Source organism: Bos indicus x Bos taurus, chromosome 7 (genome assembly GCF_003369695.1).
Source record: "Bos indicus x Bos taurus breed Angus x Brahman F1 hybrid chromosome 7, Bos_hybrid_MaternalHap_v2.0, whole genome shotgun sequence".
NCBI classification, from domain to species: Eukaryota; Metazoa; Chordata; class Mammalia; order Artiodactyla; family Bovidae; genus Bos; species Bos indicus x Bos taurus.
In genome coordinates, this window is record NC_040082.1 from 27,631,968 (window position 1) to 27,659,227 (window position 27,260).

At 37.0% G+C, this 27,260-nt stretch overlaps 1 protein-coding gene across 4 annotated transcripts in view; it reads right to left on the reverse strand.

Annotated features, from left to right (window-relative positions):
- XRCC4 (X-ray repair cross complementing 4) overlaps window positions 1-27,260 on the reverse strand; it is a 381,866-nt gene that overhangs the window by 316,987 nt on the left and 37,619 nt on the right. For all 4 annotated transcript variants that reach the window (XM_027545680.1, XM_027545678.1, XM_027545679.1 and 1 more), the window contains exon 3: window positions 21,420-21,595. In XM_027545680.1, coding sequence (XP_027401481.1) covers window positions 21,420-21,595 — 176 coding nt within the window. The remainder of the gene's footprint in view (window positions 1-21,419; window positions 21,596-27,260) is intronic.

Genomic DNA, 27,260 nt, shown 5'->3' on the forward strand with positions numbered 1-27,260 from the left:
AATTTAGAAAGATGGTAACAATAACCCTGTGTACGAGACAGCAAAAGAAACACTGATGTATAGAACAGTCTTATGGACTCTATGGGAGAGGGAGAGGGTGGGAAGATTTGGGAGAATGGCATTGAAACATGTAAAATATCATGTATGAAACGAGATACCAGTCCAGGTTTGATGCACGATACTGGATGCTTGGGGCTAGTGCACTGGGACGACCCAGAGGGATGGTATGGGGAGGAGGAGGGAGGAGGGTTCAGGATGGGGAACACATGTATACCTGTGGCGGATTCATTTTGATATTTGGCAAAACTAATACAATTATGTAAAGTTTAAAAATAAAATAAAATTAAAAATAAAAGATTTAAATAGTATTATTTTTTCAGTATAAGGCTATTTATATATTAATAGAATATCTGAAGCTGACCTATTTCAGTTTACTATTTTGGGAAGTTTAACAACAAAGAAGCATGCTGACTGAATAAATCTCACTGTTGTAGTTCAGTTGCAAAGTCCTGTCCAACTCTTTGCGACCCCATGAACTGTAGCACACCAGGCTTCCTTGTTCTTCAATATCTCCTGCAGCTTGCTCAAACTCATGTCCCTTGAGTCGGTGATGCCATCCAACCATCTTATCCTCTGTGCCATCCTTCTCCTCGTGCCTTCAATCTTTCCCACCATTAGGGTCTTTCCAAGTGAGTCAGTTCTTTGCATCAGGCGGCCAAAGGAATGGAGCCTCAGTATCAGTTCTTTTAATGAATATTCAGGCTTGAATTCCTTTAGGATTAACTGGTTTGTTCTCCTTGCTGTCCAAGGGACTCTCAAGGAGTCTTCTCCAGCACAATTCAAAAATATCAATTCTTTCGTGCTCAAGCTTCATGGTTCAACTCTTACATTCATATATGACACTGGAAAAACCATAGCTTTTACTATATGAATCTTTATTGGCACAGTGATGTCTTTGCTTTTTGTTATGCTGTCTAGGTTTGTCATAGTTTTTCTTCCAAGGAGCAAGCATCTTGTAATTTTGTAGCTATAGTCATGGTCCAGTAATTTTGGAGCCCAAGAAAATAAAATCTATCACTGTTTCCACTTTTCCCCCATCTATTTGCCATGGTCTATTTGCCCCATCTATTTGCCACCTATTTGGGCTTCTCTTGTGGCTCAGTTGGTAAAGAATCTGTCTGCAATGTGGGAGACCTGGGTTTGATCCCCAGGTTGGGAAGATCCCCTGGAGAAGGGAAATGCTACCTACTCCAGTATTCTGGCCTAGAGAATTGCATGGACAGTATAGTCCACGGGGTCTCAAAGAGTTGGACACGACTAAGTGACTTTCACTTTCATTTGCCATGGAGTGATGATCGGATCTTAGTTTTTTGAATATCACTGCAACATTTTAAAAGAATACCCACACAAAGGGCTAATGTTTCTAATATATAAAGGAAATGGGCAACACAAGGATGTCATCAACTTAATTTTTAATATATAAATAGTAAAATTTCAAGTACAAAGGACCAAAATCCAGGAAAAAATGAAAAGTATATGAACAGACCATATAAGAAAGATAAAGTGATTCATAAACATAAAAAAGGTGTTCAAATTCATGCAAAATTAGAAACATGAAAACTAACACTGAGATACTCTGTCAGACTAGAATAAATTCAAAAGTGTAACAATGCATTCTATTAGTGAACTAGACAATTTTATATGTTGCTGATGGTAATGCAACCTGGACCAATTCTTATAGAGGGGAATTTGGCAATATCTAAGAAAACAATATCTGCATTTTCTAGCAATTACACATCTGGGAATTCACCCTGAAGATAAATGTCCAACAATACAAAAATACACACATAATTCACTGCAGCACTGTCTGAACTGCAAAATACTAGAAATAACTTAAATGCTCATACACAGGATGGAAGTTGAAAATTTATATTTCTACACAATGGAATGAGAAATATTTGTAAAAATGAAAGAGGGAAATTATGAATTGACACAGAGCAATTTCCAGGACACATTGCTATGTGAACAAAATCAAAATGCAAAGAAATAGTATTGCTGCTGTACTATACTTAATATAAGAAAAAATAGAATATAAGAAAATACACAGGTTCATTTGTACAAAAGAAGTATGGGACATATAAACCAGAAACAAATGAGTTTAGTTACCTAGAGGTGCTGCTAGGAATGTAATGAAAAAAGTGTAGGAATGGGAAGAGGTTAGCAGGAACGAAGGAGAAGTGGCTCTTTTTTTTAATATACCTTCTATACAGATCTGATTCTTGGCAATCATTCAGATCCCAAAAACTAAATAATTAACAGAAACCAGAATGTGAGTTGAACCCAAAATAGAACAGGAACACTGAAAGGATGGGAAGAAACACAATTAATCTAGGACATTTTAGGAAGCCATATTTTAATTGCATATTGGAAGGATAAAGACAAAAGGCAAACCGTTTAATATCACAGTAATCCAAGTCTATGACCAATTGCTAATTCTGAAGAAGCTGAAGTTGAATGGTTCTATGAAGACCTATAAGACCTTCTAGAATTAATACCAAAAAAATATGTCCATTTCATCATAGGAGACTAGAATGCAAAAATAGGAGATCAAGAGATACGTGGATGGGGAACACGTGTATACCTGTGGCAAATTCATGTTGATGTATGGCAAAACCAATACAATATTGTAAAGTAATTAACCTCCAATTAAAATAAATAAATTTATATTTTAAAAAAAGATAAATAAAGGACAATGACTGAGGCTTAAAAAAAAAAAGAGAGATACCTGGAGTAACAGGCAACTTTTGCCTTGGTGTACAAAATGAAGCAGGCCAAAGTTTAACACAGTTTTACCAAGAGAATGCACTGGACATAGCAAACACCCTTTCCAACAACACAAGAGAAGACTCTACACATGGACATCACTAGATTGTCAATACCAAAATCAGATCAATTATATTCTTTGCAGCCAAAAATGAAGAAGCTCTACACAGTCAGCAAAAACAAGACGGGGAGCTGACTGTGACTCAGATCATGAACTCCTTATTGCCAAATTCAGACTTAAAAGAAAGTAAAGAAAATGAAGAAAACCACTAGACTATTCAGGTATGACCTAAATCAAATCCCATACGATTTTACAGTACTACTGTCGCAGTGTACTTAGTTGCTCAGTTGTGTCCAACTCTTTGTGACCCCATGGGCTGTAGCTCACTAGGCTCCTCTGTCTGTGGGGATTCTCCACGCAAGAATACTGGAGTGAGTTGCCATGCCCTCCTCCAGGGGATCTTTCAAACCCAGGTCTCCCACATTGCAGGTGGATTCTTTGCCATCTGAGCCACCAGGGAAGCCAGAAGTGACAAACAGATTCACAGGATTAGGTATGATAGAGAGAGTACCTGAAGAACTAGGGACAGAAGTTTGTGATACTATACAGGAGGTGGTGATCAAAACCATCCCCAAGAAAAGAAATTCAAAAAGTCAAAATGGTTGGCTGTGGAGGTCTTATAAAAAGCTGAGAAGAGAAGCTAAAGGAAAAGGAGAAAAGGAAAGATACCTATCAGAATGCAGAGTTCTGAAGAATAGCAAGGAGAGATAAGAAAACTTTTCTCAGTGATCAATGCAAAGAAATAGAGGAAAACAACAGAAGGGGAAAGACTAGAGCTCTCTTTAAGAATATTAGAGATACCAAAGGAACATTGCATGCAAAGATGGGCTGAATAAAGGACAGAAATGGTAGGCACCTAACAGAAGCAGAAGATATTAAGAAGAGGTGGTAAGAATACACAAAGAACTATACAAAAAAGATCTTAAGGACCCAAACAACCTCAATGGTGTGATCACTCGCCTAGCCAAACATCCTGGAATGCAAAGTCAAGTGGGCCTTAGGAAACACCTCTACAAACAAAGCTAGTGGAGGTGACGGAATTCTGCCTGAGCTATTTCTATGGTTGGGCCATAGACAAAGCAATAGAATTCCAGAAAAACATCTACGTTTGCTTCACTGACGACACTAAAGTCTTTAACTGTGTGGATCACAACAAACTGTGGAAAATTCTTCAAGAGATGGGGATACCAGACAACCTGACCTGCCTCTTGAGAAACCTATATGCAGGTCAGGCAGCAACAGTTAGAACTGGAGATGGAACAATGGACTGGTTCAAAACTGGAAAAGGAGTACGTCAAGGCTATATATTGTCACCCTGCTTATTTAACTTCTATGCAGAGTACACCATGCAAAATGCTGGGCTGGATGAAGGACAAGTTGGAATCAAGAATGCCAGAAGAAATATCAATAACCTCAGACATGCAGATGACATCATCCTTATGGCAGAAAGCGAAGAAGAACTAAAGAGCCTCTTGATGAAAGTGAAAGAGGAGAGTGAAAAAGCCTGCCTAAAACTCAATATTCAAAAAACTAAGATCATGGCATCCAGTCCTATCATTTCATGGCAAATAGATGGGGAAACAGTGGAAACAGTGACAGACTTTATATTGGGGGGGCTCCAAAATCACTGCAGATATGAAATTAAAAGATGCTTGCTCCTTGGAAGAAAAGGTATGACAAACCTAGACAGCATATTGAAAATCAGAGACATATAACCAACACAGGTTCATCTAGTCAAAGCTATGGTTTCTCCAGTAATCGTGTATAGATTGAGAGTTGGACCATAAAGAAGGCTGTGTGTCAAGGAATTGATGCTTTTGAACTGTGTTGTTGGAGAAGACTCTTGCAAGTCCCTTGGACTTCAACGAGATCAAATCAGTCAATCCTGAAGGAAACCAACTCTGAGTATTCTTTGGAAGGACTGATGGTAAAGCTGAAACGCCAATACTTTGGCCACCTGATACAAAAAGCTGACTCAATAGAAAAAGCCCTGATGCAGGGAAAGATTGAAGGCAGGAGGAGAAAGGGATAACAGAGGATGAGACAGTTGGATAGCATCACTGACTCAATGGACATGAGTTTGAGTAGGCTCCAGGAGGTGGTGAAGGATGGGGAGGCCTGGAGTACTACAGTCTATGGGGTCACCAAGAGTCGGATATGACTGAGTGACTGAACAACAGCAAAAGACAAAAAGAACTACATACAAATAGTGTACTATATTTAGAAAATTTGTTTTTCACTGGGATATGAGTAAACAATTCTGAAAATATGTGTATACTAGGACTGAGTAAATAACTAACATATTGTGGATACTGAAAGCCAGAATTTTCACTGTCAGAGGAAGCTGCAAATTAAGAAGAGGGGGAAGGCTGGAATAAACTCTCTGACACTGGGCTGAATTAATGGCTTTTAACATATATACAGATGGAGAAATACAGATGTGTGTACATATATTTATAAGAACACACATGTATTTGCTAGCTCTGTGAGTCAGCAGAAAGGACCTAAAAGAAATAGTACCTCAGTACCTAGAAGCACACCTAGTACCCAGATATTTATTACAATATTTAATCTTAAATTTAAAAAACTATTGATCTTGGGATAAATGGTTGATTGCACAGCCAGGTCAGGAAAGACAAGATGGGTCTTGTGGTGCTGGAAAGTCAGGAAGGGCTAGAAGTAATGGAGACATATCTAAAAGACACAAAAGGTGAGTAATCTCCCAAAGGCAAAATCGAGGACAATTTAAGTAACAAAATAAATGAGAACAATTTAACCCATAGAATAATATAAATATACTCATGACAGTACATATGCATATAAATAAATAATTGAAAAAATAAATGGAAGAGCATAAACAGCTTTCAGTTCAGTTCAGTTGCTCAGTCATGTCTGACTCTTTATGACCCCATGAACGGCAGCACTCCAGGCCTCCCTGTCCATCACCAACTCCCGGAGTTCACCCAAACCCATGTCCATTGAGTCGGTGATACGATCCAGCCATCTCATCCTCTGTCATCCCCTTCTCCTCCTGCCCTCAATCTTTCCCAGCATCAGGGTCTTGCAAATCAGTCAGCTCTTCGCATCAGGTGGCCAAAGTATTGGAGTTTCAGCTTCAACATCAGTCCTACTAATGAACAGCCAGGACTGATCTCCTTCAGAATGGACTGGTTGGATTTCCTTGCAGTCCAAGGGACTCTCAAGAAGTCTTCTCCAACACCACAGTTCAAAAGCATCAAATAAGATCTGTAGATTATCATTTCAGTGTTAACATTCTAACTGTTAATAATTGTACTATGATTATATGTTGGGTCTTAGTTGATTAGGGCTTTCCTGGTGGCTCAGAGGGTAGAGTCTGCTGGCAATGTGGGAGGCCAGGGTTCTAACACGGGGTCGGAAAGATCTCCTGGAGAAGGCAATAGCAACCCACTCCAGTATTCTTGCCTGGAAAATCCCATGGACGGAGGAGCGTGGCAGGCTACAGTCCATGGGGTCGCAAAGAGTCAGACACAACTGAGCGACTTCACTTTCTTTTCTAAGCTTTCTGAATATTAGACAATACAGAGTAAAGGATATACAGGAATTCTTCTCAGTATTTTTGCCACTTTCTCTGTAACTCTAAAATTAACAAGTTAAAAAAATAGCTGTCAAAAGATATAAAATGACCAAGAAGCATAACAAATTAGTGAAAATACCATTATAATCCACTGTTATGGTTCTAGTCACAATGGGCATATCTCCACTCTTGCACTGGTTTTGGATCATGTAGCCAGAAATAGCACATTCTCCCCAGAAGTTGCACAAAAAAAGCAATTAGCCTTTAATTATTATAACAGTATATCTTTTTTTAAAACTATTTTTTTGTATACTTTCAGTTTTGAATAAAGATTATACTATGTGGCCAGTTTTCATCAACATATGTTACTATACTAGAAAATTCAACAAAGAAAACAAAGCTCGGATCCTCCAACAAACTTTATCTGAAAGAGTAAACAGTATAACAAAGACATCTGTTTAACAAGGCTCTCCAAGGTCAAGGAAATTCTAAGTCACTCCTACTTTTTAATCTCTACATACATTGACAGAAATAAAGATTACAAAAATTGCACTGACACATTTAAATTGATGTTATTTATAGTATGTTTTAAATGGTATAACTTGAGATGGGATACAATTTGAAACTAGCATAAAAAAATGTCTGCTAAAACAATGTGTATAAACTCATTTACAGATAATATCAGAAGTATATGCTGGAGACCCTTCTGAATACAAGGCATCAACTCAGTGGTCTCTCAGGACAGGCCTCACACTATACCAATTCACAATTTACAAGGAATTTGTACACACACATCAATCTTAGTGCCCACAATCATAAAATCTGGGAGTTCTCATTATAAACCTATTTGAACTATTTTTCATCATTAAAGACAAATGACTTGCTGAATCTAAAATAAATAGAAATAGATAGAAGACTAAAGACAAGATTTAAAGTTCTTTCCATTATGCCACACTTCCTCTCAACAAAAGGCCACCCCCAAAATATCCAGATTTGCTGGAATTTCAAACTCAGCTAAGACACAGTCACTGCCTTCAAGGAGTTTACTATATAATAGAAGAGACAGCCAAGTAAATAATTAATAACAATGCATATTTATAAAGTACCTGTTAAGAGAAGTGTCCTAAAAAAGGTATATACACATACCTATATGCTAATTCATTAAATCAGGTATTAGCACATCCATCTGAGATTCAAATCAAGTAGTCAGGCAGTGTGACAGTAACATGTCCAGAATGGGTTGTACAGGTGCAGCAGGCTATAAACTGTTTTAGTAGTGAAATTTTAAAGTATAAAAGTATAGTCACTAGCTTAGCAGCATCAAAACAAATAGGTCACTCAAAAATTGGGCTAAAGACCTGAACAGACATTTCTCCAAAGAGGACATACAAATGGCCAACAGGCACATGAAAAGATCTGTGTACTAAACACTCTACAATACTGATGAAAGATATCAAGGAAAACCTAAAAAAAAAAAAAAAATGTTTATGGACTAGAAGACTCAATTGTTTTTTGTAAATAGAATGCTTTTAAAATTAATTTTCAAAGGCACAATAACTAAATCATCTAAGACAATATTGAAAAAAAGAATAAAGTTGGAAGAATCACAAAACCCAGTCTTAAGGTTTATAATGTAGCTACTGTATTTAAGACAGTGTGGTACTGGTGGAAGAATATACACATAGGTTTATAATATACACACAGAATACAGAGTCAAAAATCAGACCCACACAAGTACAGTCGATGATTTTTAATAAAGGTGCAAAAGCAATTCAATAGAGAAAGGAGAGTCTCTTCAACCAATGGTATTAGTTCAATCGGACATTCATATCCAAGAAAATTAAGGGCAAACTGAACGAAAATGAACTCAAAATAGATCATAGCTCTAAATGTAAAACACGAAACTATAAAACTGCTTTAAAAGAAAATCTTCATGACCTAGGGTTAGATGAAGGGTCCTTAGACATAACACCAAAAGAATACTCCATAAAAGGAAAAAAAAGAATCCACAAACTGGACTTTATCAAAAATAAGAACTTTAGCTCTACAAAAGTGAAACTCGCTCAGTCATGTCCAACTCTTTGCAACCCCATGGACTAGACAGCCCATGGAATTCTCCAGGCCAGAACACTGGAGTGGGCAGCCTTTCCCTTCTCCAGGGGATCAAACTCATGTCTCCTGCATTGCAGGCGGATTCTTTACCAGCTGAGCCACAAAGGAAACCCAAGAATACTGGAGTGGGTAGCCTATCCCTTTTCCAGGGGATCTTCCCAACCCAGGAATTGAACTGGGGTCTCCTGCATTGCAGGTGGATTCTTTACCAACTGAGCTCTCAGGGAAACCCTGCTAAGACCCTATTAATAAAATGAACAGACAGGTGATAGACTAGAAGAAGATATTTTCAAATCACATATCTGATAAATAAAAACAATCCAACTAAAGACATGGGTAAAATCTGAAAAGACATTTCACCAAGAACAATTTACAGGTGTCAAATAAACACATGAAGTCAACATCCTTAGCCATTAAGGACACAGAAATTAAAGCCACAATAAGATACGATAATATGCCTATTAAATGGCTAAAATAAAAAATACTGACAACACCAAGTGTAGAAAGAATATGGATCTTTCATACATTTCAGGTATGAACGTAAAATGGATCACCCACTTCGGAAAACAGGTTACCAGTTTCTTTATAAAGGTAAACACATATATTTATCATACAATCCTGTATTCACAATCTTATATATCTACCTTAGAGCAGAGATCAGCAAACTCTTTCTAATAGGACAAAAGTAAACTTCTTAGTCATTACATATCATAATGTCTCTGTTGCAGCCATTCAGCATTACAGCACAAAAGCAGTCATAGACAATGCACAAACAAATGGGCATTTTTATGTCCCAGTAAAAAGTTCATTTACCAAAATGGGCAGCTGATTTACAGGATGTAGTTGCCAGTCTCTATTCTAGAGAAACAAAGACATATATCCACACAGAAACCTATGCATGCATGTTTAAAGCAGCTTTGTAATTGCCAAAAAGTGGAAATAACACAAATGTTCTAAAGTCATTAAATGGATAAAGAAACCAGTACAGTCATACAATGGACTAAATAAAAATAAACCAGTGATATTTGCAATAACTTGAATGTATCTCAAGGGCATTATACTCAGTGGGGTGAAACAAGCTAATCTCAAAAGGCTACCTACTGTTTGCTTTTATTAATTAATATTCTCAAAATGTCAAAAGCTCAGTGATGAAGAACAGAAAATAAGATACCATGGGTTACACTGGAGAGCAGAGTATGACTATAAAGGGGTAATACAAAGGAATGAAGAGGTTTCTTTGTGATAATAGAACAGTTTTGTATCCTGACTATGGTAGTGGTTATATGAATCCATCAGTTCAGTTCAGTTCAGTCGCTCAGTCATGTAGACTCTTTACGACCCCAAGAATCGCAGCACGCCAGGCCTCCCTGTCTATCACCAACTCCTGGAGTTCTCTCAGACTCACATCCATCGAGTCAGTGATGCCATCCAGCCATCTCATCCTCTGTCATCCCCTTCTCCTCCTACCCCCAATCTCTCCCAGCATCAGAGTCTTTTCCAATGAGTCAACTCTTCACATGAGGTGGCCAAAGTACTGGAGTTTCAGCTTCAGCATCATTCCTTCCAAAGAAATCCCAGGGCTGATCTCCTTCAGAATGGACTGGTTGGATCTCCTTGCAGTCCAAGGGACTCTCAAGAGTCTTCTCCAACACCACAGTTCAAAAGCATCAATTCTTCGGCGCTCAGCCTCCTTCACAGTCCAACTCTCACATCCATACATGACCACAGGAAAAACCATAGCCTTGACTAGACGGACCTTTGTTGGCAAAGTAATGTCTCTGCTTTTCAATATGCTATCTAGGTTGGACATAACTTTCCTTCCAAGGAGTAAGCGTCTTTTAATTTCATGCAATAAAATTCATTTAACTATAAACACGAAAAACAAACAAAACAAAACAAAAAAACCACAGAAACACATAAAAAACAAAAAAAAACAAAAAAAATTACTTGTAAACACTAACAAAATCTGTGTAAGGTCTGTAGTTTGGTTAATGATATTGTGCCAATGTCAATTTCCGGCTTTAAATAATATACTATGGCTATATTGTTATCATTGGGAAACCCAGGAGCAAGGTATACTGAATTCTATGTATAATTTTTGAAACTTCTCATGAGTCTAAAATTATTTCAAAATAAATTTTTAAAGTTAATTGACTGCTAAAAACAAAAATAATTACAATATATTGCAAAGTTTATTACATATATGGAAGTGAAATCACATGACCAAAATAACATAAAGTCCAGGAGAGGAAAAATGGATGTATGGTGTGTGTGTATGTGTGTGTGCATAAAATATATGTTGCTATTAGGAATTTTAAACTATCTGTAAAGTAGTATATCACTTCAAGGTAGACAGTGATAAGGTAAAGATATATGCTATAAATTCTAAGTGAAAGTCACTCAGTCATGTCCAACTCTTTGCGACCCCACCGACTGTATGGTCCATGGAATTCTCTAAGCCAGAATACTGGACTGAGTAGCCTTATCCTTCTCCAGGGGATCTTCCCAACCCAGGGATCGAACCCAGGTCTCCTGCCTTGCAGGCAGATTCTTTACCAGCTGAGCCACAAGGGAAGCCCTATAAAGTTTAAAGCAAACACTAAAATGCATAATGAGTTATAATCCAACCAAAAAGAAGAAACTGTATTATAAAAATATATGTAAGTAGTCTAAAAAAAGACACATTAAGTGAAACAAGGAAATAAAGGTGGAATAAAAAGAGACAGAATATTTTAAAACTGTCATTAATAAGCATATGAAATATAAATACCTTAAACACTCCAATTAAAATCAGAGATTTCCAGACTGGATTAAAAAAGCAAAATCCAACCATATATTTCTTAAAAGAAATATAATTTAAATAAAGATACAACAGGCAAAAGAAGAAGGATGGAAAAAGATATGTCATGCTAACTCCTACCAAAAGAAAGCCGGAAGTATATTTTACATCAAATAATTTTAACAGCTACAGGGCCATTTCAAAATGATAAAAGGGTCAAATCATCACAGGGACATGACAAACCTTAATGTTCTGCACTTTATAATGAAGATTCAAAACACAAGAAGCAAGACCTGATTATGCTTCAAGGTACCTACTATAGGGTTACATTTACGTAAAACTCTAGAAAATGTAAAAATAACCTACCGTGATAGAAAACTCTAAGTGGTTGTCTGAAGACTAATCAGGAGATATGGAGGGGAAGAAAACTATAGAAACTTACAGAAAACTCTGAGTGGTTGTCTGAAGACTAATCAGGAGATATGGAGGGGAAGAAAACTATAGAACCTTACAGAAAACTCTGAGTGGTTGCTGAAGACTAAATCAGGAGATATGGAGGAGAAGGAAAATATAGAACCTTACAGAAAACTCTAAGTGGTTGTCTGAGGACAAATCAGGAGATATGGAGGGGAAGAAAACTATAGAAACTTACAGAAAACTCTAAGTGGTTGTCTGAGGACAAATCAGGAGATGGGGGAGGAAGATTACAAAGGTATACAAAAAAACTGTGGGACGAATGAGGATGTGTTCATTATCTTGATTGTGATGACTGTTTCTGAGTACATACATATTTTAAAATTTCTCAAAATGTCCACTTCCAATATGTACATTATATCTTAATACAGCCATTTTAAAAATATAACCACAAAAAGATTTATATATGAATGTACATAAGTGCTTCATTCACAATAATCCACAACGGGAAACCACCCATAGACTATTCATCAAAAAGTGGATATGGTATATCCATTCAATGGAATACTATCAAGTAATCAAAAGAAATGAATTGACGAAACACAACACATAATGATGAATCTCAAAAACATTATACTATGTAAATAAAGTTATATGAAAGAGTACATACTGTCCAGTTCCATTTACATGAAATTCTAAAACAAGTAAAGCTAATCTAAAGTGACAAAGAATAGTTTAGTGGCTGTTTGGAGCCTAGAGAATAAGCAGGATTGAGAAGGAAAGACGGTAGGTTGGGGACTGACTTTAAAGAGGCACAAAGGAACTGCCTAGAGTGATGAAAACTTTGCATCTTACACAGGTACAGTATATTATATGTACATTGCTGCTGCTAAGTCGCTTCAGTCGTGTCCAACTCTGTGTGACCCCATAGACGGCAGCCCACTAGGCTCCTCTGTCCCTGGGATTCTCCAGGCAAGAATACTGAAGTGGGTTGCCACTTCCTTCTCCGATGCATGAAAGTGAAAAGCGAAAGTGAAGTCGCTCAGTCGTTCCCGACTCTTAGCGACGCCATGGACTGCAGCCTACCAGGCTCCTCCGTCCATGGGATTTTCCAGACAAGAGTACTGGAGTACGGTGCCATAGTACATTACAACTAAATAAAAAAAAATTTAATTGACTTTGATAGAGTCCTGATTCCACCCTACCTAACTTACTACCTCCACTTCCTTAGGAACTTGCTTATGCTTTTAGCAACTGTTTCCTCACATACAAACAGTGACAATGCCAAGGTCACATGATGAAGTGAGAGTCCGTGTTAACTGAAAAGTAATAAGCAAATATTAACATTATTAATACTCAAAAGTTCTCTTGGAGCACAGTTTTCACATGCTACTTCAGACTCTTGTTTTTACTAAGCTGTTTTTTTTTTTTTTTCCCTGAAAAATCCTGGAATAATTGAAAAAATTAAAATATAATGACTTTGAGATGTTTCTTATAAAAGAAGAAAACATTTTAAATCAAAGCAGAGCAATATGAAACAAGAAAAAGAGAATAAGTTCTCAAAGACAAAACTGTGTAACTAATAATTTGAAGTCTTTTGTATGGTTTAACTACAAAACATATACTTTGAACAGGATTTCTGCACCACTTACATAACTAATTTAGCTCCCACATTTCAAAAGGTCAAGAATTATAAAGTGTTTAATTAAAAAAAATGGCAGATGTATACAAATACTTTTATCATGGAAATAATACTACAATTTCTTTTTGAGGCATTCAAGCAACACATTTGCAACCCATACTCCCACAAACCTGAAAATCATTACTATTTTTGACAAAGTCCTTGGCAGAGTACCATAACAAATGCTCCAATCCATTTGATTTCAAAGTTCTCCAAACCACAGGGACACATGGCAGTAATACAGGATTTGGGACTGCTGTCTTTAAAAAACAACTTCGACTACTTTGGGATAACTTATTTTACTTCATTTTTATATACCTGAGAAATGTAAGTTAAATGTAGGGAGGTCTGTTGAACTTAGAATGCATTTTCCACTTAAAAAAGAAAAGTTATGACATATAGGAAGATGCAAACTAACCTTACTGTACATACATACCTTACTGTATGTTGCAACATTTTCCAAACAACTGAAACATTATTTGCAATGAAAATACTAGAGAAAGACTCCTGTAACAATAAAAGTGAATCCTTCTAAATGACTGAATGACAGTTCAATCTCTCCTAAACATTAACATGCAGAGATTCCTAACTGTCCCTCAACATCCACCTTCCCTTTTTTTACACAGTAATGAAAACTTCTGGGCATAGGACACAGCTGAAGAGCACACTTCTCAGATTCCTTTGCAGCTAGGTGAAGCCATGTGACTTAGTTTTGGACAATGGGATGTTAGCTAAAGTAGTGCATGCAACACTAGTATGGAGGTCATAAAGAAAATGCTCATGTGCTTTACTTTCTCTTTTGAGGCACCTTTCCTGCTGCCTGAAAGGTGAGAATAATCATGACCATGAGATTAAAAACTTCTTTGTAAAAAGGGAAAAGGAACATGATTACAGAAGCTTGAGCTTCCACATCATAAAACTAATATATTAATTCAGACCTGCCTATTTGGATAATTACATCAGAGAAAAGAATCTGCCATGCTATTTAAGTCATCAAATTTTCAGTCTAACTGTATCCAAGGCCAGTATCTGATAATGGGGGCAAGGGAGAGAAAGGGAAAGAAAATGCAAATTGACTTTATTAAGTTCTTTTTTTTAATTTCAAAATTTTATTCTATATGCAAAATTTAAGATTTTTCTTCTTTTCTAAAAGAGACCTAAAGCCAATTTTCATGTTTATGTTTGTAATGTGTGTGTGTTGATCATTTTTTATGTTCCTTCAAATTTCATGGCTTTCCTTTATTAGGACTATTTTTAGAAACATAAAACTATGGTATGATAGATGACCTGCCATGAATCAAAGAAATCACCTCAAAATTTTATAGTTGAGAAAAAAGATATATAAACAATCTAAATCATGAGACCAACGTTATTCTTATCAAATAAGACAAATGAGGTCTTTTTCTAAATGGCTCATGAATGAAAACATTTTCTGAAGGAACAAATTATGAAATAGAAAAAAGAAGATATTTTTAATTAAGATGCAGTATTTTCATGATAAAGTATATATTGCAAAATCAGTATGAACTGGGAAAAGCAGAGGGAAAACAATGACACGAAGTACATGAATAATCTCCTGAGTGGGCAACAGTACATATAGTAAGAGATAATGAATTCTGAATGCTTGTACTAGATTATGTTTCATCCAGAACAATCTACAGCCAACTGAAGTGTCCTGGTAATGGGGTAGGGAGAGTCCCAGAAGTTGGCACTGTATAGAAAAAAAGCATTCAACTGGCCGTACAACATTTATCCCAATGAGAATTAAGCTAAAATTAAAAATCCACGTCATATGTAAGGAAAAGTCAATAAGAGCAAAGCAACCTTGTAAAAATAATGGACCCATTCCTTCCCAGAAAACTGTATATAAACATCAACTTACACATTATACATACTAAATATTTCACTGGTTTGGAAATTGACAATTGTTTCACTGATAAAACACAAGGCAATATTTCAAAAAGAACCAGTTCTTCTTTAATATAAAAACTAGTAGTTACTTCCTTTTTAAAAATAGAAAAACAAAGAAAATTTGATACAAAGATAAATTCAAATAAGTCTTATGTGACTTGAATACTCAAAATGTTCAAATTATGCAGTGATCTCCAAAACAGAATTACACATATAAAACTTCCTGAATTTCTGGCAACACTTCAGTTCAGTTCACTTGCTCAGTCGTGTCTGACTTTGCGACCCCATGAAACACAGCACGCCAGGCCTCCCTGTCCATCACCAACTCCCGGAGTTCACTCAGACTCACGTCCATCGAGTCAGTGATGCCATCCAGCCATCTCATCCTCTGTCGTCCCCTTCTCCTCCTGCCCTCAATCCCTCTCAACATCAGAGTCTTTTCGAATGAGTCAACTCTTCGCATGAGGTGGCCAAAGTACTGGAGTTTCAGCTTCAGTATCATTCCTTCCAAACAAAAATCAGGGCTGATCTCCTTCAGAATGGACTGGTTGGATCTCCTTGCAGTCCAAGGGACTCTCAAGAGTCTTCAATACCACAGTTTCAAAGCATCCATTCTTCGGCGCTCAGCCTTCTTCATAGTCCAACTCTCACATCCATACATGACCACAGGAAAAACCATAGCCTTGACTAGATGAACCTTTGTTGGTAAAGTAATGTCTCTGCTTTTGAATATGCTATCTAGGTTGGTCATAACTTTCCTTCCAAGGAGTAAGCATCTTTTAATTTCATGACTGCGGTTACTATCTGCAGTGATTTTGGAGCCCCCCCAAAAAAAGTCTGACACAGTTTCCACTGTTTCCCCACCTATTTCCCATGAAGTGATGGGACCAGATGCCATGATCTTCGTTTTCTGAATGTTGAGCTTTAAGCCAACTTTTTCACTCTCCACCTTCACTTTCATCAAGAGGCTTTTTAGTTCCTCTTCATTTTCTGCCATAAGGGTGGTGTCATCTGCATATCTGAGGTTATTGATATTTCTCCCGGCAATCTTGATTCCAGCTTGTGCTTCCTCCAGGCCAGCGTTTCTCATGATGTACTCTGCACATCAGTTGAATAAGCAGGGTGACAATATACAGCCTTGACGTACTCCGTTTCCTATTTGGAACCAGTCTGTTGTTCCATGTCTAGTTCTAACCGTTGCTTCCTGACCTGCATACAGATTTCTCAAAAGGCAGATCAGGTGGTCTGGTATTCCCATCTCTTGAAGAATTTTCCACAGTTTATTGTGATCCACACAGTCAAAGGCTTTGGCATAGTCAATAAAGCAGAAACAGATGTTTTTCTGGAACTCTCTTGCTTTTTTGATCATCCAGTGGATGTTGGCAATTTGATCTCTGGTTCCTCTGCCTTTTCTAAAACCAGCTTGAACATCAGGAAGTTCACGGTTCACATATTGCTGAAGCCTGGCTTGGAGAATTTTGAGCATTACTTTACTAGCATGTGAGATGAGTGCAATTGTGCGGTAGTTTGAGCATTCTTTGGCTTTGCCTTTCTTAGGGATTGGAATGAAAACTGACCCTTTCCAATCCTGTGGCCACTGCTGAGTTTTCCAAATTTGCTGGCATATTGAGTGCAGCACTTTCACAGCATCATCTTTCAGGATTTGGAATAGCTCAACTGGAATTCCATCACCTCCACTACCTTTGTTCGTAGTGATGCTTTCTAAGGCCTACTTGACTTCACATTCCAAGATGTCTGGCTCTAGGTGAGTGATCACACCATTGTGATTATCTGGGTCATGAAGATCTTTTTTGTACAGTTCTTCTGTGTGTTTTTGCCACCTCTTCTTAATATCTTCTGCTTCTGTTAGGTCCATACCATTTCTGTCCTTTATCGAGCCCATCTTTGCATGAAATGTTCCCTTGGTATCTCTAATATTCTTGAAGATATCTCTAGTCTTTCCCATTCTGTTGTTTTCCTCTATTTCTTTGCATTGATTGCTGAAGAAGGCTTTCTTATCTCTTCTTGCTATTCTTTGGAACTCTGCATTCAGATGCTTATCTTTCCTTTTCTCTGTTGCCTTTCTCTCCTCTTCTTTTCACAGCTATTTGTAAGGCCTCCCCAGACAGCCATTTTGCTTTTTCGCATTTCTTTTCCTCAGGGTGGTCTTGCTCCCTGTCTCCTGTACAATGTCATGAACCTCATTCCATAGTTCATCAGGCACTCATCTATCAGATCTAGGCCCTTAAATCTATTTTCACTTCCACTGTATAATCATAAGGGATTTGATTTAGGTCATACCTGAATGGTCTAGTGATTTTCTCCAGTTTCTTCAATTTAAGTCTGAATTTGGCAATAAGGAGTTTATGGTCTGAGCCACAGTCAGCTCCTGGTCTTGTTTTTGCTGACTGTATACAGCTTCTCCATCTTTGGCTGCAAAGAATATAATTCTGTGTTGACCATCTGGTGATGTCCATGTATAGAGTCTTCTCTTGTGTTGTTGGAAGAGGGTGTTTGTTATGACTAGCACATTTTCTTGGCAAAATGCTATTAGTCTTTGCCCTGCATTCCATATTCCAAGGCCAAATTTGCCTGTTACTCCAGGTGTTTCTTGACTTCCTACTTTTGCATTCCAGTTCCCTATAATGAAAAGGACATCTTTTTTGGGTGTTAGTTCTAAAAGGTTTTGTAGGTCTTCATAGAACCATTCAACTTCAGCTTCTTCAGCGTTACTGGTTGGGGCATAGACTTGGATTTCTGTGATATTGAATGGTTTGCCTTGGAAATGAACAGAGATCATTCTGTCGTCTTTGAGATTGCATCCAAGTACTGCATTTTGGACTGTTTTGTTGACTATGATGGCTACTCCATTTCTCCTGAGGGATTCCTGCCCGCAGTAGTAGATATAATGGTCATCTGAGTTAAATTCACCCATTCCAGTCCATTTCAGTTCGCTGATTCCTAGAATGTCGACATTCACTCTTGCCATCTCCTGTTTGACCACTTCCAATTTGCCTTGATTCATGGACCTGACATTCCAGGTTCTTATGCAATATTGCTCTTTACAGCATCAAACCTTGCTTCTATCACCAGTCACATCCACAGCTGGGTATTCTTTTTGCTTTGGCTCCATCCCTTCATTCTTTCTGGAGTCATTTCTCCACCGATCTCCAGTAGCATATTGGGCACTACTGACCTGGGGAGTTCCTCTTTCAGTATCCTATCATTTTGCCTTTTCATACTGTTCATGGGGTTCTCAAGGCAAGAATACTGAAGTGGTTTGCCATTCCCTTCTCCAGTGGACCACATTCTGTCAGATCTCTCCACCATGACCCTCCCATCTTGGGTTACCACAGAGGCATGGCTTAGTTTCATTGAGTTAGACAAGGCTGTGGTCCTAGTGTGATTCGATTGACTAGTTTTCTGTGAGTACGGTTTCAGTGTGTCTGCCCTCTGATGCCCTCTTGCAACACCTACCGTCTTACTTGGGTTTCCCTTACCTTGGGCGTGGGGTATCTCTTCACAGCTGCTCCAGCAAAGTGCAGCCACTGCTCCTTACCTTGGAGGAGGGGTATCTCCTCACCACAGCCCTTCCTGACCGTGAACGTTGGATAGCTCCTCTAGGTCCTCCAGCGCCCGCACAGCCACAGCTCCATTTGTTGAATTTACGGCAATAAATGCCGCCAAATCCTGACTCTACTAGGTATGAAACTAGTAGCAAATGTACTTAGAACTCACGGAATATTCTTTGGGAGAGTAACCTGATGTCAACAACAGAATTCACTATAAGGTTTTGAGTTGAATCTATGTTCATTCTTATCTTGTAAGTATAGGAGGTTATTTTTGGCAACAATCAGATGTCTGTGTCATCAAGGAAAGGACTGCAAATACCTTTTACATATTTAGGTCATCTAAAGCAAAATCAGCTTTAAAAAGTATTCTGCCATGTTTCCAATCATCTGCATATTTTTGACACCAAATGAATTTACAAGATACTGTCACCCTGAAATTCAATCCACAGAAGCACATCCTAGAGTACAACAAGATTCCCATGGGAGTTTGGCCAAATAAACTTGTGATTTTCATCCGCATCCATGAAGCTGACTGCAGAACCTCATACTGAAAGTTTTACCTCATTCAGACATATCCAAAAATATCTCTCAAGTAAGTCAAGTCAAAAACTCCTCCTCGTCAAACTGTTCTGAGGAGTAGCCTTTTTTTTTTTTTTTTTTTTCTCATAGGCAAATTAATAAATAATGAGGTAGGGCAACCCACTCCAGTCCTCTTGCCCGGAAAATCCCATGGATGGAGGAGCCTGGTAGGCTGCCATCTATGGGATCGCACAGAGTTGGAGAGGACTGAAGCGACTTAGCAGCAGCAGCAGCTATCTAAGCTGCACCATAGTGCTTCAGAGCATGAGCATTCGGCAACCTACACTCTTCTGCATTACTAAGAATTTCTTACTCTGTTTCTACTTTTTTAAGAAAACCTGTTGAAAAGTTAGTGTTTCAAGGCTTTGGCTCTGATAAAGTTGATTAATTTGGGGGTAGTACACAAACTATCTTTCAGGATTATTGTCACAGTTTTTGAGTCTGACACATGCTAAGCCAGTTGTACAAGACTTAAGTCACGATGACTTTCTTCACATAGGCACCAAGATCAGATGTATCGCCAAGCACGAGAAATACTCCATCCATGCACAACGGACCAAATCTTCCTTTTCATCATGTCAAAGATACTAAAACCCTTTCAAGTACCAAAAGGTACTTCTCACACTCTTAATTTGTTATGCATTAGTGTACACAAAACAGTTGAAAACCAGAAACTGCATGAAATAATGTTAATCATTACATACAAATGTTTTTCTAATGGGAAAAGGCATTACTCCCAATTTGACAATGATCTGCTTCAAAATATTAGAAGAAACAGTCAGCAGTCCTATAGTATATAACATCACTTGATTGTATTTAAGCCACAGGAAAGAACATTTTGTGACAAATAATGAAATTTTACTAGACATTTCAAACATTACTTACCCTATTTTAAACTATCATTTTTAAGGACCTCAACATATTGAAATTTACATAAATTGGCAGTTAAGTACAATAAGTATATATTTTCTAAATAGAAATAATTACTAAAGCCAGGCTCTCTGCATTATTCTATATAGGATAATATGTATTTCAAAGTAATGATTCCATCTGTTGCTTCAAATGTTTCTCTAATTGGTGAAATCCCTTTAATCATTCTGAATTAAAGAGTTTTTTAAAAAGAATTTTTTAAACTCAGCTTAGTTCCAGTACAAACTGTCAATAACTGTCTTTAAAATTAATGTAGTAAAGATGTCCCTCTTTTTCTTCTACTATAGATCTAATATCTGATTGATAAACGACTGACAAAAAACAAATAATTCAACCTCTAGTTATACTAAAATGAATTAAGATATACAAACAGTAAGTAGTACACTTCTCATAAATAAACTTTCATTTGAACTGATGTATAAATCAAACAGAACAAATAGCAGATTCCTTGTCTGCACAGCTTGCAAGCTTTTGAAAAGGTTGGGTTGAAAGTTATTTCCTTCTATTTTAATACTTCTAATTTTGAAAATGTAAATAAAATACCTTAATTTATAAACATATATCTTACTCCACCTAACTATATCATTTTTTAATTGCAAGTACATTTTAATAAAGAAGAAAACAGGTCATAATTTTAAATATTCAAAGAAAAATATATTATTTTCTTTCTCTAAAATCAGTATTTCCCCAAATTCATTTCAATAAGCCTGTCTCATGATCTAAAACGTCTGACGCCATTTTTCAAAACTTCTCATTCATGTAATTATCTTAATACAACTTAGTTTTAAAACACTAAAAATGAAATATACTTTACAATAATTATTTTTCACAATTCATGAATGTAAAGCATTTAATGACTAACTTTGAAGCATTTTCCAAGTACTTTTCAAACTTTTGTTTCTGAGGTGTTTTGGGAATAATATGCTAGTTACTTAAATAATTTCTCCATAAGTACTCTCTGACATTTTACCACTTATAACATTATGGAAAGATTTACTTACTGAAACATCTTTCAAGTTTTTCTCAAAGGAGAAGTAATGAGACTCTTTAGAAAAATTAAACTTGTATGTGTCAGTTGGTCCTGCTCCTGACACCAATGCTTTTCTCAGTTCATCAACATATTTCTCTTTTTCCATTGCCATGTCATCAGCTTCTTGGGAAATGTCTGATTCACAAACTGTGAGAAAGAGTAATAAAAAGTCTTATTTGAAAATAAACTTCTAAACATAAGAAAAGATATATTTACCTGTTGCTACTAATTTATTATTAAGCAACATAAATTTAAACAAAAATAAAATCAATGCCCACACCATACATTTTTAAGTCAAATTATACCTCTTAACTGAACTAGCAATTTTTGATAAATACATTTACTCTCAAATCTCATTAGACTCCTTGCATTCTTTCTCTGTCCTCAGATGAAATACATAGATTATAAATTACCACAGAAACAACCATCTTGTGTACCTGCTCCAAGGTCATAGCAGAAGAAAGCATTTTCTATAATGATTAATAAACTCAGTATTTTAAAACATCCTTCTTCCTTGACTCAATTATTAAAGAGATTAAAAAGTCTATAGTCTATTTCTCACTCACATCAGTTCACTTCAGTTCAGTCACTCAGTCGTGTCCGACTCTTTGCGACCCCATGAATCGCAGCATGCCAGGCCTCCCTGTCCATCACCAACTCCCGGAGTTCACTCAGACTCACGTCCATCGAGTCAGTGATGCCATCCAGCCATCTCATCCTCTGTTGTCCCCTTCTCCTCCTGCCCTCAATCCCTCCCAGCATCAGAGTCTTTTCCAATGAGTCAAGTCTTCGCGTGAGGTGGCCAAAGTACTGGAGTTTCAGCTTCAGCATCATTCCTTCCAAAGAAATCCCAGGGCTGATCTCCTTCAGAATGGACTGGTTGGATCTCCTTGCAGTCCAAGGGACTCTCAAGAGTCTTCTCCAACACCACAGTTCAAAAGCATCAATTCTTCAGTGCTCAGCTTTCTTCACAGTCCAACTCTCACATCCATACATGACCACAGGAAAAACCATAGCCTTGACTAGACGGACCTTTGTTGGCAAAGTAATGTCTCTGCTTTTGAATACAGGTAGAGTCAAAGTAAAGTAAAAATGGAGTTCATTCTCATCTCATTATGTCCCAACAATAAAAACAGTAGATGAAGAGAGTCTTACTACTTAGAGGAAAGAAAGGGAAGGGAATTAATATTTATTGACTCCTCTATGGCATACATTATATTACATATCTGGCTATCAGTTGTCTCATTTAGGTATATTTAAAGCTGATGTTTTACTCATTCATAGTGATTTTTACTTCAACGATTGTATGTCCAAATTTCAGATCATTTTTTCTTTTTCATAAAATCCTGTTCTGGCCTTCTTTTCAATATTTGAACATATATTGGACTGCAAGGAGATCCAACCAGTCCATTCTAAAGGAGATCAGCCCTGGGATTTCTTTGGAAGGAATGATGCTGAAGCTGAAACTCCAGTACTTTGGCCACCTCACGCGAAGACTTGACTCATTGGGAAAGACTCTGATGCTGGGAGGGATTGGGGGCAGGAGGAGAAGGGGACGACAGAGGATGAGATGGCTGGATGGCATCACTGACTCGATGGACGTGAGTTTCAGTGAACTCCGGGAGTTGGTGATGGACAGGGAGGCCTGGCGTGCTGCAATTCATGGGGTCGCAAAGAGTCAGACACGACTCAGCAACCGATCTGATCTGATCTGATATATATATATGACATTTTACATTTCATTCAGATCAGTTTCTATGCATGGTTCCTAAAGTATTAATTCCATTTCTTCTAGCTGCTGATACATTCTCATTCTCCTTTTTTTTTCCTTCTGTGCTTTGTGAAGTCTGAACATGGCTCTCCTAAGCCAAAGTATCAAGTGATCTGGCAAACAGAGGTAGCCATAAACAAAGGTTGCTGGTTGGTCTTTCCTGGAGTCCTTACAGGTTTCACCAGTTCTGCATCAGTTTTGGAAGTTAATTTCTTCACTCAGTTTTTACACTTGTGGCAAATTTTAGAGAGTTCAAATTTAAGCCCACCACCCCTCACACATACATAACACAGACAGGATTCTGATTTCTGCTAGGACTTTTAATTTACTCATTACAATTAAATGAGCTAATGAGCCCTTACTGACTACTCTGAGTCTATGCTACATCTCTAAGCCAGGGTAGTTTTTTGTTTGTTATTTGTTGCTTAAAGATTTTATTAATAGGATCAATTCCAGGTTACTTTATCTTTACAGTTCAGCTCCAATTCCTAAAAGGCCTGCAGTCTCAACAAGCCCTTCCTCTCAGGTATTACAACCACAGTCATTAGATGCGTATCTATTCAGAAGTCCATGAGCTTAGTTCTTTAGCTCTCATTAACTCTTTTGGTTTTCAGATATGTCTTCACACTTGACACCTGGGGATTCTCTTTCTAAAGACTGTGATGTGTCTGTTTATTGCCTTTTAAAATTACAATATTTAATATAATATTTATTTGGAATGTATGCGGGGTTGGGTCCCCATGTCAACTCGAGATCACAATGATGAAAGTCCCATATAGTTCTACAGTGTTTTTTTTTTTTTTTTAAGGTTACATTTATCTATTTTGGGGCTTCCCTGGTGGCTCAGCTGGTAAAGAATCCACCTGCAATGCAGGAGACCTGGGTTCGATCACTGGGTTGGGAAGATCGCCCGGAGAAGGGAAAGGCTATCCACTCCAGTAGTCTGGCCTGGAGAATTCCATGGACTGAAGAGTCCACAGGGCTGAAAGAGTCAGACACGACTGAGCAACTTTTACTTTATCTATTTTATTCCTTACAACAATGAAAGACAGATATTCTCATTTTACAAATGATAAAAGTAAAACTCAAGAGAGATCAGGTAATGAATGGTCAAGGACCATGAAGAAGGTAAGTGATAAAACTGGGATTCATACTTATATCTCTCTGGTTGTTCTGGTTTGAGGTGAAACAGATATGGGACATTAGATAAACTATTTACTCCCATAATATTAAAAATTAACACATTAGTATGAAATAGTATAAAAACAATAAAATCTTGATTAAAGAATCCTTTAAAATATAGCAGCTTTCCATAACTTTGGTCCATGTGCCATCAACTGTCTAGAAGCCCCATGATGGGCAATGAGGAAGAGAGTCTGGGAATGCATCCATGTATCTTTTATAATGAGTTTTTGATAAGTTCTGATATTGAAATCTAAGTTTAAACGCAGTCTCTGAAAAAAGGTAAGAATAAAAATATTCTTGTGGAATTTTACAGCTTCTAAATACTTCGACATATTTTTTTCTCCCTCTAAAGCATTGCACATTTAAGATCACCAATATCAAATCTATTGATTTTTCAAATACTCTATTAGCTCTTCTGAAAAAACATATAAGAAGACAAATGCTTTTTATCTGAGGAATAATTTCATATTTTCTGTTTGGATTGCTTTGAAAAGTATAAGTACCTACAGAAAGATATTATTGATATTTCACAGAGAAATAGAAAATAATCTATAGAAACTATCTTGACTGTAACTATAGAAAAACTTAAGAAAACACACACACACACACAAAAAGATAAAATGAACATATTTAGAAAACAAAAAGAGACTCAACAGACTTCAAAAACAGATTTATAGTTACCAAACAGGAAAGGTGGGGAATGGGAGAGGGATAAAATAGGAGTTTGAGATTAACATATACATACTGCTGCTGCTCCTAAGTCACTTCAGTCATGTTCGACTCTCTGTGACCCCACAGACAGCAGCCCACCAGGCTCCCCTGTCCCTGGGATCCTCCAGGCAAGAACACTGGAGTGGGTTGCCATTTCCTTCTCCAATGCATGAAAGTGAAAAGTGAAAGTGAAGTCGCTCAGTCGTGTCCAACTCTTAGCGACCCCATGGACTGCAGCCTACCAGGCTCCTCCATCCATGGGATTTTCCAGGCAAGAGTACTGGAGTGAGGTGTCATTGCCTTCTCTGACATATACACACTACTACATATAAAATAGCTAACCAACCAACAAGGCTCTACTGTATAATACTTGGAACTCTACTCAATATCCTGTAATAACCTACATGGGAAAAGAATCTGAAAAAAAAATGTATATATGTATATGCATAACAATCACTTTTCTGTATAACTGAAACTAATATAACACTGCAAATCAACTATATTCCAATATAAAACAAAAATTAAATTAAAATATAATAAAGTATGTCTACTGATACACCATCTAATAAAAAGTATTTTAAATTTCATTACAATCAAAAGATAGTTTCCTGAAAACATTTAATGGAATATATTGATTCAATCCATTTATTGAACCCGCCTGCATTGTAGGAGACGCAGGAGACAAAGGTTCAATCCCTGGGTTGGGACGATTTCCTGAAGAAAGAAATGGCAACCCACTCCAGTGTTCTTGCCTGGAAAATCCCAGGGTTAGAGGCGCCTGGCAGGCTACAGTTCATAGGGTCACAAAGAGTGGGATACAACTTAGCAAGTAAACAACAAGTAAATTCTGAAACTGCTTAATGAGCATCTATTATGTGCCAGGCACTATTCTAGGCACCAGGGATAACAACCATTAGACAGAGAAAAATGCCAGCCTTATGGAGCCTTGATTCAAGTGCTGACATCTTAGATATCTTTTCAGATATCCTTTTAGATACTATCTTAGCTACGCCCATATGTTACTCCATCTATGAATCCTGCATTGGTTAGTGTTATGAAATATTTCCTGAGAAGAAGAAAACATATGAAAGAAAATTATTTATATCTGCACGTCTCCTTTAAAAAACATGTTTTTAAAACAAGGTAACAGTTTAAGAAAAAAAATTTACTTGAACATTTCCTGTAATAGTCCATGTGAAATTCTGACTGCCTATTTAGAACTTCAATCCTAGAAAAACAATTGGGTCACCAGTTTTGAATTTTGTGCTGGAGGAAGCACAGCTGTAAGCACTCAATGCTCCTTTTAAAAACTTCAGCGACTGGGGATAAAAGCCATGGAAATAATAAAATTCAGTAAGGATACAGATGAACGACGTAATATGGCAAGAAAGTGAGCAGGCCAACAAAAAATAAGGAATTGTTTTCAGGCAGGTAGGATAAAAGAAAGAATCACTTCAACAATATCTGTACCTAGGTGAAGATGAAAATAAGGAAAGAGGGTTCTTTACTTTGGATTCTAATGTAGAATGAACTGAAGGACTATATATTCTAAGTTTGTGTCAGAGCTGAGAAGATACAGACTTACTAAGTCATCACATCATGGACCCACTTCACTACTCTTCATTCATTAAAAATCCTTTTTATACTGAGCTCTGTAACATAATTTCCATAGAGGTCACCAAATATATCAGTGTTTATAACAAATATAAGCAGATATAATTATTTCATAATAAAGTCATTAATAAAGTTTAGTTCATTCTTCAGTGAATTTTACTCCAAGATGAGCGATATAAGTTTTTTACTGCTGACTAATTCTTATGAAAGTCAAATAACAGTTATCGATCATTAACCCACTTTGTGATTTAACCCTGTGATATAAACTTCTATAATGTTCAAGTGATGATAGACCACATGATAATTAGACCCCAAACATTCATTAGATAAAACATTGCTAATGGAAAAGAAATCACGGAGTTTAGTGTGTGGGAGATTAAAAGAAACCCCACATCCTTTTAATTTCACTGAAATGAAAAGAGAAAAAAAAATTACCCAAATTGAAGGTTGCAGAAATCAAAAAATTGTACAAAAAACAGGATGAGGTATAGGAAGGAAATTCATTTTCATGTTTCAATTATTTAATTGTTT